This window comes from Vulpes lagopus, chromosome 3, assembly GCF_018345385.1.
Source record: "Vulpes lagopus strain Blue_001 chromosome 3, ASM1834538v1, whole genome shotgun sequence".
Taxonomy (NCBI): Eukaryota; Metazoa; Chordata; class Mammalia; order Carnivora; family Canidae; genus Vulpes; species Vulpes lagopus.
In genome coordinates this window covers 117940210-117954384 of record NC_054826.1, presented here as the reverse complement: position 1 = coordinate 117954384, position 14175 = coordinate 117940210, and the positions used below count along the sequence as shown (strand labels likewise).

The window sequence follows — 14175 nt, the reverse complement described above, 5'->3', positions numbered from 1 at the left end:
GTAAAAAAGAAACTTTATTCAAATAAACGTATCTAAATGAACACTAGTATCTGAAGCAGATGGTACATTAATTTTCTACTTGATCCAGCAAGGAATAACCCATAGTTAGTGATTTTTTTTTTAAGATTTTATTTATTTACTCATAGGGACACACAGAGAGAGACAGGCAGAGGGAGAAGCAGGCTCCATGCAGAGACCCCGACGTGGGACTCGATTCCAGGTGTCCAGGATCACAACTGGGGCTGCAGGCGGCGCTAAACCGCTGTGCCACCAGGGCTGCCCTAGTTAGTGCTTATTAAGATATTTGCCAGATCTTCCAAGATTTTAGGTAAATTCAGAAAACAAGACAAGTCAGAAAAATAAAGAAGGTCAAAGGAGCTGTGTGTTGCCTTTAATTCAGGAATAAAATAAGATGGCATTGTATCTCTTTAGAATTTTATACAGAATGTATATAGCTGAACTGGGCACACAGTTCAACTATAATGATAACTGGAAAAAGAACATATTTAGATCTTTCATGATATTCAGAATGTACTCCATATCTGCACAAACTGAGGACATACATTTTGACCTTGCAGATGGCGTGCCACAGTGATGGCAGTTCCATGTACCCTGTCTGAAGCCTGAAGTAACTGAGAACAAGGACCCAAAGATTAAATAATCAAAGAAATAGGGCAGCCCGGGTGGCTCAGCGGTTTAGCGCTGCCTTCAGCCCAGGGCGTGATCGTGGAGTCCCAGGATCGAGTCCCATGTCTAGCTCCCTGCATGGAGCCTGCTTTATCTTTAGATAAAATCTTTAGAAAAAATAAAACCATCGACTCCTACCTAGTGGCATATAACTGCTTGTGATGCTTATCACTCTTACCAAAAAGGATAGAAAGCATATCAGAATGTTTTTTTTTATATATATATATATATATATTTTTTTTTATATATCAGAATGTTCTAAGCTAAATATTTACTTAACTAAGATGAGCCATCATCCTATAGGTTATCCAGGACCATAACTGACCAATAGCATTCTCTTCCTACCCCTAAGATGGACTGTGAATAAATCTTCACAAAATAATAAAATAACTGCCCTGGTAATAGATAAAAATGTTTAAAGAGTAGTAAAATGTTACTAATCACTTCAATTATTTTGCACAGAGATTTCCCTCCCTATAAAAGAAGAGCCTTCGCCTATTTCCAAAATGAGACCAGTGACTGCCAGCATCACCACAATGCCAGTCAACACAGTGGTGTCCCGCCCGCCACCCCAAGTCCAAATGGCACCCCCCATCTCCTTAGAACCCATGAGCAGTTTATCTGCCAGCCTAGAGAACCAGCTAGAAGCTTTCTTGGATGGAACTTTACCTTCAACCAATGAAATTGTTCCACTACAAAGCAGCAGTGAAGACAGAGAGCCCTTCTCTCTGATCGAGGACCTCCAGAATGATCTGCTGAGTCACTCAAGTGTGCTGGACCATTCACACTCACCCATGGAGACTTCCGAGGCCCAGTTTGCTGCAAGTACTCCCTGTCTGTCACTTGACCTTTCTGACTCAAACTTGGACAACATGGAGTGGCTGGACATTACCATGCCTAACACGTCAGGGCTCACCCCCCTCAGCACAACTGCTCCCAGCATGTTCTCTGCTGACTTTCTAGATCCACAAGACCTGCCGTTGCCATGGGATTAACAGCATAGATTTCTCATTCGAGTTCATGACGTTTAAGAAGATGAAGAGCATTCTAGGTCAGTTTTTAGAGACAGATTGATAGTTGCATTGTTGCAATTAAAATATGTTGTTACAGAAAGAATGAATAGATCGGCACAGCCTGGAAACCGAGCGTGAAAATATTTCACTGCGCCCAGCAGTGATTTTCTGCAATTTAACACAGCACAGGGCTTTCTGAAAAATCATTGGTCAAAGAAGACTCCTCTGTTTCTCCAGACTTCAGCAAAGAATGAATAAAGACGTACAGAAGAGTAATGTGTGAGGATAACAACACGAGGGTTCTCTGGTCATCAACTGAAACTACATTTACACTTCTGTGGTCTGTGGTCACCTTAAGACCCTGAATAGAAGGCAGACAGCTCCACACAGAAGAGAATGCCAGTGGAGGGAGGTGAACGGTCACTGCATGTGGCTATGTCCTAGAAATGGCCTGAGCCCGGCCCAGGCAGCAGAGGCAGTGGAGAGCGCCAGCCAGTTCCGTGACAGCTTCCAGCTGAAGACTTTTGGTTCCATTCAGAAACCAACCAACCTAATTTTTCTGTGTTGTAGTTTGTGATTTGGGGACTCTTACTTTAGCTTCCCAGATTTAAATTTAAGTGGAAGATCTTTCACCATCACTAGACAATGTCTACAAAATACTGTCATAAACAATCCACTGTAAAAAGTACACATATATTGATAACACTGAAAATTCTATTAGCAACCCTCGGGGTTGATTAGATTGATCTTAATGTGTATATTAGACATTTGTATGTACACTCTGACATTGTAATATGTACAGCCTATGTTGGGGTAAGGAATTGGGTATCCAGTGGTCCTTATTTTAATAACTCGACTATTTCTAGAGTACTTGAGCCATGTGTATTTCCGTATTTAAAGAAATGCTGACTGATTTCAGGTAACCAGACCCATCTCAAAGAACCAAGGAAGGCTTTAGTGTAAAACATCCTGAGCTTTTGAGTTGCATAGAGAGGGCAGAGGAGAAGTGTGCCACCAGCCCAGGATGTTCCTGCAGGGGCTCCAGGTTAGAATCTCAACAGGCTGGCCATCGAGCCCCAGGTCTGACCACCTCTTCTCTGTTGCTTTTCCCTGTCATTTTACAGGCTTGTAACTGGATGTCATTCCCAAGCTCTCACCAATCTCAAGCCGAACATTGAAAAACTGGAGGTTTTACTAGTCATCGTTTTATATAGAAAAGAAATTATTGTGTATTTGCTGGGTAGTTTAAGAATTTTCTAAAATGCCAACTATCACAGGACTTCCAAAATTATTTTCAAGCTAGTTAAGGATATGACAAAACGTAAGTAACTGAAAACAAAAACGAAAAAACAACCCTGAAATCTACCAAAAAAGTGTGAAGGTGTTTCTTAAATACTATCATCATGCTCTGCACCTCACTTCATGTAAACCCAAGGGTCAGGTTGCTTCTCTGAGTCCTTAGACGTCACCGTGGGAATATCACCATCTAAGAGCCAGCCTGATCCATTATTTGGAAAGAATTTAAGCATCACTGCAGGGTTTGTGCTTTGCCTAAGAGCTGATCGTCTTTCAAATCTTTATTTTGGTTTGTATATTTTACTCCCTGTAAGGAAGGTTTGTTTTTCCAGTATTTAGCTGCCCAGAACCCTGGAGCCCTCTTTAACTGGCACCTCCCAACTTGAAAGCATTTCTGAAGGGTTCAAGGCAGAAGCAGTTATGCTCAGTGAGTCATTTAAATGTTTATAAGCTGGTAATCCAGTGCATGGAATCTAGTAACTTTGTTAACAGAATGCTGCCCTGTGAGCAAGCCCAAGAGGCTGTGCCACTCCAGGCGGGATGCCCAGCCCCAGCCCATCCCTTCTAGAAGAGCCCATCTCCTTGGATAGGGCAGTTGACTTGGACAGGTACTTGTTGGGGCCGGGGGGATTGGGCCATGGATTTTTGTCTGGGGCTTACCTACTGCACACTCAGACTCTGAGCATCCTCCTCACTCAGATTGAAATGGCTTAAGTGAGCACCAGACATCAGTGGGACCGTAGGAGGCCCGTGAGCGGCTAGGGCCATTGGCTCTCATGGACTTCCTGTGTCTACTATCCTGAGCCGTGCACACAAATGTTCTCCTAGCCCTCAGCTCTCCTCCTGCTTTTTAAAGATAAGGTCTGAAAACTGTGACAGGAAGGATGCTCTCCAGAAATACACACGTCAGTGCAGAGAACGCCATCCCGCTAGCCTGCCTGCTTCTGACCACGACCTGCTCAAGTACCTACTTCACACATGTGTTCACACCCTTATGTACAGAGCTTCCTCAGAAGGGAAGGAGAGGAATCTCCCATCACCAACTCTACCCGCACCATTCCACCGGGCCCTCCCGTCCTGGCTTGGGCAGCGAGCCCGGCACGCGTGGCATGGGTGCCGCCATCCACAGTCCCAGCTGCATGTTCTAGGTTAGCATGACCACCCAGACTATGTGCAGCCTGTGACGTGACCAAAGGCGACGCTGCAAGCAAGACCCCTCCGACCTGACTCGGTGTACGTCCTGCTAAGCGATGGAGAGGCGTTCACCACAGAGGACTATTTGTATTGTTCGCGCTGTCACAGCCAGTAAAGCCCAGGGCAGGACGGCCAGTTGCATTTTCAGTCTGCGGGCGTGTCGTTCAGACGTGGTAGCGTGGTACGTCGTCTCACGGATCATATTGCCAAGGAAACCACCAGGTCCTGGACACATGTTCTCCCGCATTGTCGTACCTTCCTGAATATTCCTGAGACAGAGTAGTATCCTGCCTGCCTCTCTAGGGTATGCAGGTGCCAGGTCACGCCATCGGGGGGCAGGAAAGTCACACCAGAGCTTCTACCGTCCTTGCAAGTCTAAGGCAGTGGGGTCCTCGCGTACATTTCAGCAGCGCGTGTCGAGGGCCCGATGGCTCACGTGCTAGTGTTTCTCCTGAATTGTGCAATCTACTGTACAGTATTTGCCACATATTTGTACATAGATCTCTTCTCAATTCGTGGGATATTTTGCTCCGATACTTCATGTTTTATAGGACTATTTTTATGATCCTAGAGAGAGCTCTCATGTAAGTTTCCTTTTGAAAGGCTGCGCGGTTCTGCGATCCAGGTGACTACACCCAAGGCAGCTGATTTCAGAAGGCCGTGGGCTGCGGCCTCCAGGCTGCGGCCTGTTGAAAGCGACGTCATGGTAATCTGATAGCGCTATGGAACTGTGCGCTCAGCAGCCCCGAGTGATGTATCAGCAGCGTGTTACCCATTTTGTCACCAAAGTTGACTCAGGCTTCCTTCCCCCTCACCCCCAGATCATTCCAGGCCACCTCGCTGTCTGCAGCGCCCTTTCAGAATTCCCAGGCTGCAACCAGCCACAGCAGCTGGCAAAGCAGCTGTCCTCACAAGTGATGGGATAGTCCCTCTCCTGTCCGCCAGCGGGCTTGGCCTTATAGACTTGAGTGGTCAAGGCCCTTTAGCAGGTGCAGCACATGCCCTCAGACCATTGCCGAGGGCCTGCCTGGCGGGCAGCGGGCCTTACCAGGCTCCTGCTGGCAGTCGGGGGTGGGGGGGCACCCATGTCTGTACACGTGCATCCTGACCCCTGGTAACAGAACAGGAAATCAGACAAATTGCCCGCTGCCCTGGAGGCCACACAATTAGTCCAGGTTATCCAAGCACATTAACTGGAAGGTCAGCTTTATCAAGGAGCACGGCTTACAAGGGCAGGTCTGTGTGTTTGGAGAGCATCCTAACTGCATTTAGGCTCATCTAAGTGGTTGCAGTCAAAACTGGAAAACTAAGAAGACGCAGTCATTCTTTGTCCCGGCCCAAACCTCGCTCCCTCACTGGTCTGTCCTGGCCACCTTTCCTATTTGTGAAGTGACTGCCTGCATGAAAACCAAGAGGCCTATGTGTATTCCCCATTCACCCTTCCTTGCGGTAGCTGAGGAATCCCTGCATCACTGCAAAGGCTTTCTGCCTGCAAGCTCTGATAAAAAGCTGCACATGTTTACAAAAGAGTGCTTACCCTCCACACTAACACATTGCTCTGTGAATCGTGACTGGGAAATGTCACAGTCGTGTGACAACAGGATGGCAATCTCAGACCAAAGGTGCTGCCTGGAATCAAAATAGGTCATTGGCGATAATCCACACAGCTGTCGTGTTCAACAGAGCTTTGTGCCAACTACTAAGACAAAGCTTTAACCAAGTTCATAGAATCACCGAGACTCGTAACAATTACCTCTCTACATTATGCTGTAAGGAAACTCGCTGATTGGGTGGGAGGAGGGAGCATTTAGGGAAGGGTTTAGTATTTACCAAAAGTACTTAACCTCAAGTAACCAATAGTAATGCAAACTTGCTTTAAAGGAACCAAAGGCATTGCCAAGTATTTGCCAAAAGGAGGCACTTTTTATTTAAAATTTGAGACTAACGAGATCTCAACAATCAGTCCCAAAAAGGTATTATCCACTTAAGGTTATAATTTTCACAAAGATGTAGATATTTCTCTATTGTTTTCATGTAAAATAGTATAGATTTGTTTTGTTGGTTTAAGAATAATACATATTTAGTAGTAATACGGAGTTTCTTCCTAAGTGCAGATTCGTTTCCTTCTCTCTTGCTTGCAGTAGAAACACAGTGTGATAGGTGTTTCTCTTCTTATTTTCATGGTCACATTATGTCTTAGCATCTCACTTTATGAAAACAAGGAGAAAGATACCAACCTACAGAGCCCCGCTTACTAAAGCACTAGCTTAAGAAACAAAAAATTATGGCAATCGGGGGTCCATTTGTGTATTGCCTTTATGTTGTTTTTTAAAATGAAAACCATGATGCCTTTGTATTTGCTGTTTGCACCCCTGAAATCAATTCCGTATCATGTTTGAATGCCATACATTTTGCACATGTACTGTACATAGGTAGCGCATACTGTATTTTTATATGTGTGCACATTTATCATCAGATCTTTTGTACATAGTGGCAGTATGGTAGCCGACCGGGAAACGTTTGATATCTCAGCAATTTTGCATTTTTGTGTCTCAAATAAAAAAACCTTTTGATGTACTGTGGTTCTTGCTGTGCGGCGGCAGGCCAGCACGCTGGGGGTGAGGAGAGCCAGTACAGAGCTGCGGGGGGGGAGCTCGGGGGACACCCCCACCTCCAGGACCCCCCCACAAAGCGCGGGATGCAGGCAGGAGCCTCCCCGAGGCGAGCTCTAGCTCACACGTGGAGGGAGCCACCCCCCGCCCTGAGCAGAAACCCTGACCGGCTGCCTTGAACATGACCAGATCCACACCAGAGTCACGTTCATCGTCACACAGTGGAGCGTCAGGTGCATTCCGCGCCCGGTGCAGGTGCGCTCTTAAGGGGCGGCAAAGCCACCCACAACATTCCCCAAAGCCCCAGACGGTCCTTCAGGTTAGCCAAGTCTCCAAAAAACTACGTATAGGACGTGTTTTTATAGACCACGCAAAATGGCCTTTAGGACCAGGTATGCTAAAAAGAAAAAAGGATTCGATACCCTTAGCAAAATGGCACTTAACGGTCAACCTAGAAGCCCACGTCAGCACTAGGTTTTGGGGAGGACCGCACCAGCTCCTCCTCCCCGCTTGGTGGGCTCTGGGCCCTGCATGTTGGTGTCTGATGGCATCGGCCACAGGGTCCGAGCGGGCCCTCAGGGACGGGGCACCAGGACACCGCAGCAGGTGCGGCAGGTGTGGGCTCCAGGTGCGCGCTCGGGAGACTCCCCAGGGGCTGAAAGCCCCCCAACCCTGGAAGGGACCACGGGCCGGGGCCTCGGGAGGGCGGGAGGACGCACCCAAGACCGGGTCTGGACAGGTAGGGCTGCCAGGTTCAAGGATCCCAGGCCTTGGGGCTCCAGAGGCTTCCATCAAGGACTGCTGGCCTACGGGTGGCACAGCCCCCGAAAGCTCCTCAGGCGCTATCCCCCCCAGCTCCCTCGGCGATTACCCACCCGCCCAGCCATGGAGAGAGCCCTGAGGGAGCCCCAAGGGAGCCGAGCCGCACTACAGGACCACCCGCTTCAGGCCAGGCGTAGGCTGCGGCCCTCTTCAAGGTTCCCCATCCCCTCCTGACCATCCCCTCCCCCTCCTCCCTTCCACAGGCAGCCCAGCTTCCCATCAGCCTCCCGGCGCTCATCCTAACCCATCTGCACCTTCCAAGGGAGACCTCACCTTGACACCCTGGCCTGTCCTCTCCGTTAATTTTTATAGCAAGTTATTAAGAGGAAACCCATGCTGTGTTAGTTACAGCGGTTTTGTTAGGATGCTTTAAGCACTAGAAAAGGTCTGCAAAGCTGTTGCGGCAAGTGGCTTTGTATTCTCTACTTAAATTAGGTCTGTAGAGCAGCTTGGAAGGTTGGCCAGGACATCACATTCACTAGGGATACAGAAGCCACCATGGGGAGACCCAGAGAAACGTGCTACAACCCAAAGCTACTTGGCCCTCTCCCCAACCTCCCCAGGACGCAGTGTGAGCCAATGGGAAGGCAGCTGGGGACAGAAGCATATTCAGTGCTGCGAGGGTCCAGAGCCTGCACCAAATACCTTATGTGTCCGATCTCATTTAACCACAAGTGGAGGCGCTGGGAACTCATAACCCCCATTTTATAGATGGCGCAACTGAGGACAGAGCGGGGAATGATTTGCCAGAAATTACAAAGGAAGCAGAGTGTGGATTTTGGATTTGAGACCACGCTTCTGATACCCCAGAACCCTGACCACGTTCTGTAGACCTGGTGCACACAATGCTCCATCCCTGTTCTGATACATTATAAATTCAGCTCATTGTGGCTGACTTAGTTTACCCCGGTCAGGAGGCTCACCCCCACCCCAGCGTCTCTCCAGTCTCAATCTCACACACTTTACAAAGCAGCTACTCCTAGGAATGGCAAGTGGCACTCAAGCACCGTAGGGCTCTTGCTAGGTTAGCCAGCCACAGCCTGGATTACAAGACTAGGACATCCTAAGTGAGCCCCACTAGCCAGGCCACACACAGCGAGCAACTCACAATCAAATGCAGGCCCACCAAGGCTGGGGTTTGTGTAGCCACTTGAGCACGTCCGGAAGCTCAAGAGTTACAGAATGGTTATACAACACCTAATAAAGTTCAAGATACAAGCTCTGTGCCTCAACTTTCTTGGTACACATCCTCGAGAAGCAGCCATGCGGCCAGACAGCCACCTGCCCGGATCAACACTAAAGCGTCCTTTACGGAGCAGATATAACAACACGCCTTTCCACCGGAGAACTGTCCAATGGCGCCATGTACAGAAATGCACTAAATCAAACGTGTCAACGTAGAAGAATCTCCAAAGGCTTCACGGAACCAAGTGCAGGAAGAAGCAGACAAAACTCAAGTAACATTTTAAGACAAGGAGATGCTGTGCGGATTTGTATCTATAAAGATAGAAAGAAGCATGGCTGGTGAAGACCTGTCAAATTTCAAGGTTCTGGATGCTTCTGGAAAGAAAAAGAATTAGATTGTGGAAGGTGTAGGGTAAGCTTCAATTAATACTGAACATTTAATTTCTTCTTCCATGTTTTATTTAATAATTCTATAGCCATATAGAAAACTGTAGGAAAATATTAACATTGTTTACTGGCAGTTGATTTCTTTATTCTCACCCCATTATCTTCTGAGTTGGAAATATTTCATGTAAAAAAAGATTGGTTTGGGGGCACCTGGGTGGCTCAGTCTGTTAAATGTCTGCCTTGGGCTCAGGTCATGATCTGGGGTTGAGCTGGGCTCCTTGCTCAGAGGGGAGCCTGCTTATCCTCCCCCTGCCCACCCCGCTCCAATCATGTGCTCTCACTCTCACTGTCTCTCAAAAAAGTAAAATCCTCAAAAGAAAGATTTGTTTAAAAATAAAAAAGTTATAAGGGAAGAGTATAAACAACTGTATGCCCATCTATTAACTTAAAGTTCCTAGAAAGACACAACCACCGAAAATTGACTCAAGAAGAAATCCGAAATCTGAATAGACCTACAAGTACAGAAAATGAATTAATTTTTAAAAACTACCCACAAGATGGCTTCACTGGTGAACTCTACCAAAACTTCAAAGAAGAATTAATACCAATTTTTCACAAACTCTTTGAAAAAATAAGAGAATGCTTCCCAACTCATTTTCGTAGGCATGACCCTGACACCAACACATAAGAAAACAAAATAAATAGGCTGATACTGCTTCAGAATATACCTACAAACATCCTGAACAGAAGACCAGCAGACCAAATACAGCAACATATAAAAAGTAGTAGACATTAAAATATTTCCACGTTCTGTTTTTAACAACCACTAGCTTAAGTTTCTACTCTAAAATTTATAACTAGTAAAACATTACAGGAAAAAATATCTCATTTATAAGCCACTTGAAGTTGTGTTTTGCCTTATCAAATTGGGCCTGCTATTTAGCCAAAAGCATAAATTAAAAACAAATTTTAACTGAGAAAAAAAAGTTATTATATAACCAAGACCAAGTAGGGTTTATCTTGGGAATGCAAAGTAGGTCTAACATCTAAAAATAGTTAACGATTAATGTAAAGCACAATATCAACAGAATAAGGTACAAAAGCTATAGAACCATCCCAGTGGATGAAAAAAGCATTTGAAAAAATTCAGTATCCTCTCATGATAAAAATACATAACAAACTAGGACTAGAAGTGCATTTTCTCCTAATAAAGGTCATCTAAATGAAACCCACAGCTGAGGCACCTGGGTGATTCAGTCAGTTAAGTGTCTGCCTTCAGCCCAGATCATATCCCAGGGGCCTGGGATTGAGCCCTGTGTTGGGCTCCCTGCCCAGTGGGAAGTCTGCTTCTCTCTTTCTCTCTCCCTCTATCTCTCCCCCTGCTCGTGTTCATGCTGTCTCTCAAATAAATAAATAAAATCTTTTTAAAAAATAAATAAATGAAGCCCATAGCTAATAGCACACTTAATTGTGAAAGACCGAATGCTTGTCCCCAGTGATCAGGAAAAAAAAAAAAAAAACAAGGATGACCACCTTCATCATCTCTATTTGAAGCAGTACTGGAGGTACTAAATAGGACAATTGTGCAAGAAAAACAAGAAAAGTCATCCAGATTGAAAAGGAAGAAGTAAAACTATATTTATAGATGACATGATCTTGTATATAAAGAATCCTAAGGAATCCACTAAAAATCAATTGTATTTCTAGACACTAGCAATAACACACCAAAAATGAAGAAAACAATTCCATTTGCAATACCATCAAAAAGAATAAAATACTTATGGAGTAAATTTAACAACAGAAGTACAAAAGACATACTCTGAAAACCACAAACTGGTGCAGAAAATAATTAAAGAAGACCTAAGTGGATGAAAAAACATCCCATGTTCATGGATCAGAATGGCAATATTCCAAATATTGACCCATAGATTAAATATACTCCCTATCAAAATCCCAGTTGACTTGTTAGAATGTACAAGGTGATCCTAAAATTCATATGGAAATTCGAGGTATCCAGAATAGCCAAAACAATAATGAAAAGGAAGACCAAAGTTGGAGGACTCTCACTTCCGGACTTTGAAACTTACTACAAAAAAGGAAGCAAACAAACTACAAAGCTATAGTAATCAAAAATGTGGTACTGGCATAAGGACATAGAGATCCATGGAACAGGATGGAGAGTCCAGAAATAAAGTTATATTTATGATCAATAGGTTTTTAAATTTTTTTTCAATAGGTTTTTTTTTTAATTATTCTTCTAGAACGGTTTTAGGCTCACAATATAAGTAAGGGGGAGGTCTAGAGAGTTCTCTACACCCAATGCCCCATCAACATCTGCACTGGAGTGTACATTTGTTACAATTGATGAACCTACACTCACACATCGTCACCCACAGTTCATAGTCTACATCAGGGCTCACTCTGTGTTGTCCATCTTAAGGGTTTGAAGATAAGTATTTTGACATGTGTCCAACATCATGCTTCATACAGAGTATCTCACTGCCCTAAATATCCCCTATGCTCTGGCTTTTCATCCCTCCCTGAGACCCAACCCCTGATAACCACTGATTTTTCTTCCTTTTTACTATCTCCATGGTTTGCCCTTTTCAAAATGTCATATCGTTGGAATTACACAATATGTAGGCTTTTCAGACTGGCTTCTTTCACTTTGTAGTACACATTTAAGGTTCTTCCATGTCTTCTCATGGCTCAATGACTCATTTCCTTTTAGTACAGAATAACATACCATTTTTTGGATGTACCACAATTTATTAATCAATTCACCTCCTGGTTGATTGTTTCCAAGCTTTGGCAACCATGAAGAAAGATGCTGTGAATATCTGTGAACAAGTTTTTGAGTGAATAAATTTTTTTGTGAAAAAGTGCTCTCCACGTCACTAACGATCGGGGAAATGCAAATCAAAACCATAATGAGATATCACAGATATCACCCCCTGCCTGTTGGAAGTATTATTATCAGAGAGTCAAAAGATAACAATGATTGGCAAGGATTTGCAGAAATCAGAACCTTTATACACTGGGAATGTGAATTGGTACAGCCACTATGGAAAATGGCATGAAGTTTTCTCAAAAAACTAAAAATAAAACTATCTATTAGAACTACTAATAGATCAGCAGTCTCACTCTTGGGATATATCCAAAGGAAACAAAACCACTACCTCAGAAATATATGTGCACTACAGTGTCCACTGCGTTATTATTCACAGTAGCTGAGACCAGGAAACACCCTAAGTGTCCATCGACAGATAAATGGATAAAGAAAATGTGGGGTGTATACACAATGGAATATTACCCAACCTTAAAAAAAAGAAGGAAATCTTGCCATTTGCAGAAACATGGATGGACTGGAGGACGTTAAGCTAAGTGAAATAAGCCAGATACAGAAAGACAAATCCTGCATCATCTCATTTATATGTAGAATCTAAAAAAAGTCATAATTAACAGAAGCGAGAAAAATCATGGTTGCCAGGGGGTGGGAGGTGGAAGAAATAGATGTTGGTCAGTTATAAGATGAGTAAATTTGGGGATGTTGTGTACAACCTGAACACAACATTATATACCTGAAATTTGCTAACAGAGTCCAACTTAGGTGTCCTCACACCACATACACGCAAAATGGGAACTCTGTGAGGTAATGAATGTGTTAATTAGTTGGAATGTGCTAATCATATCACGATGCATACATATATCAAATCATCACAATGTATACCTAAGATATATATGATTTTTATTTGTCAACAATACTCAATAAAAATTCCTTCAAGTGGAAATGGAAAAACATAGTAACTCAACGTCATATGAAATATAAAGTTCTCTGGTGAAGATATGGATATATTTTTTTTTCATTTATCCATATATATATATATATGGATAAATGAAAACCTGTAATGTTGTCATTTTGGTTCTCAACTCCATTTTTTACTCTTGCATAGGATACAAAAGACAAATACATAAAAGTAATTCTACATCTAAATTAGTGGGTTCACAACATATAATGATGTAATTTGTGACATCAATAACATAAGAGGGGGAAGTGAGGTTTGAAGGAGTAGGATTTTTATATGTAAGTGAAATAGTTATCAATTTAAATTTAAATACATATTGGCATAGGGGCACCTGAGTGGCTCAGTGGTTGAGCATCTGCCTTTGGGTAAGGTCGTGATCCCAGGGTTCTGGGGTTGAGTCCCTCTATCCAGCTCCCCAGGAGCCTGCTTCTCCAACTCTGCCTATGTCTTTGCCTCTCTGTCTCTCTCATGAATAAATTAATAAACTCTTTTAAAAATAAATAAATATATATATTAGCATAACAGATTAAAAAACAGGACCGATCCAATTATATGCTGTCTATGACAGACTCACTTTAGACCTAAGAATATGCATAGATTGAAAGTGAAAGCATAGGGTGCCTCGGTGGCTCAGTCCGTTAAGCATCTGCCTTTGGCTCAGGTCATGATCCCAGGGTCCTGAAATCAAACCCCACATAGGGCCCCCTGTTTCATGGGGAGCCTGCTTCTCCTTCTCCCTCTGCTGCTCTCCCTGCTTGTGCTCTCACTCTGTCAAATAAATAAATAAAATCTTTAAAAAAAAAAAAAGTGAAAGCATGGAAAATGTCATTCCGTGCAAATAGTAACCCAAAGACAACAAGAATAGCTATACTATTATTAGACAAAATAGACTTTAAATAAAAACTGTTACAAGTGATAAAGAAGGACACAACATAATAAAAGGGTTCATTCACCAAATATATAATGACTATAAACATATGCACACATCACAGGTCTGAAATATAGAAAACAAACATTGAGAGAACATATCAATAATTCCTATAATTCATCAACAACCAAAAAAAAAAAAAAACTCCACCAATTCTCAGATGGGCAAACAACATGAATGGACATCTCTCCAAATAAAGTATATAATGGTAATAAGCACATGAGAAGATGTTCAACATTAACAGT

General features: G+C 43.6%; 1 protein-coding gene across 11 annotated transcripts in view; it reads left to right on the top strand.

The window, feature by feature from the left end:
- MRTFB (myocardin related transcription factor B) overlaps window positions 1-6767 on the top strand; it is a 253324-nt gene extending 246557 nt beyond the window's left edge. For all 11 annotated transcript variants that reach the window (XM_041750781.1, XM_041750780.1, XM_041750786.1 and 8 more), the window contains one exon: window positions 1150-6767. In XM_041750781.1, coding sequence (XP_041606715.1) covers window positions 1150-1682 — 533 coding nt within the window. In that variant the 3' untranslated portion in view covers window positions 1683-6767. The remainder of the gene's footprint in view (window positions 1-1149) is intronic.
- Window positions 6768-14175: the final 7408 nt, after the last annotated feature.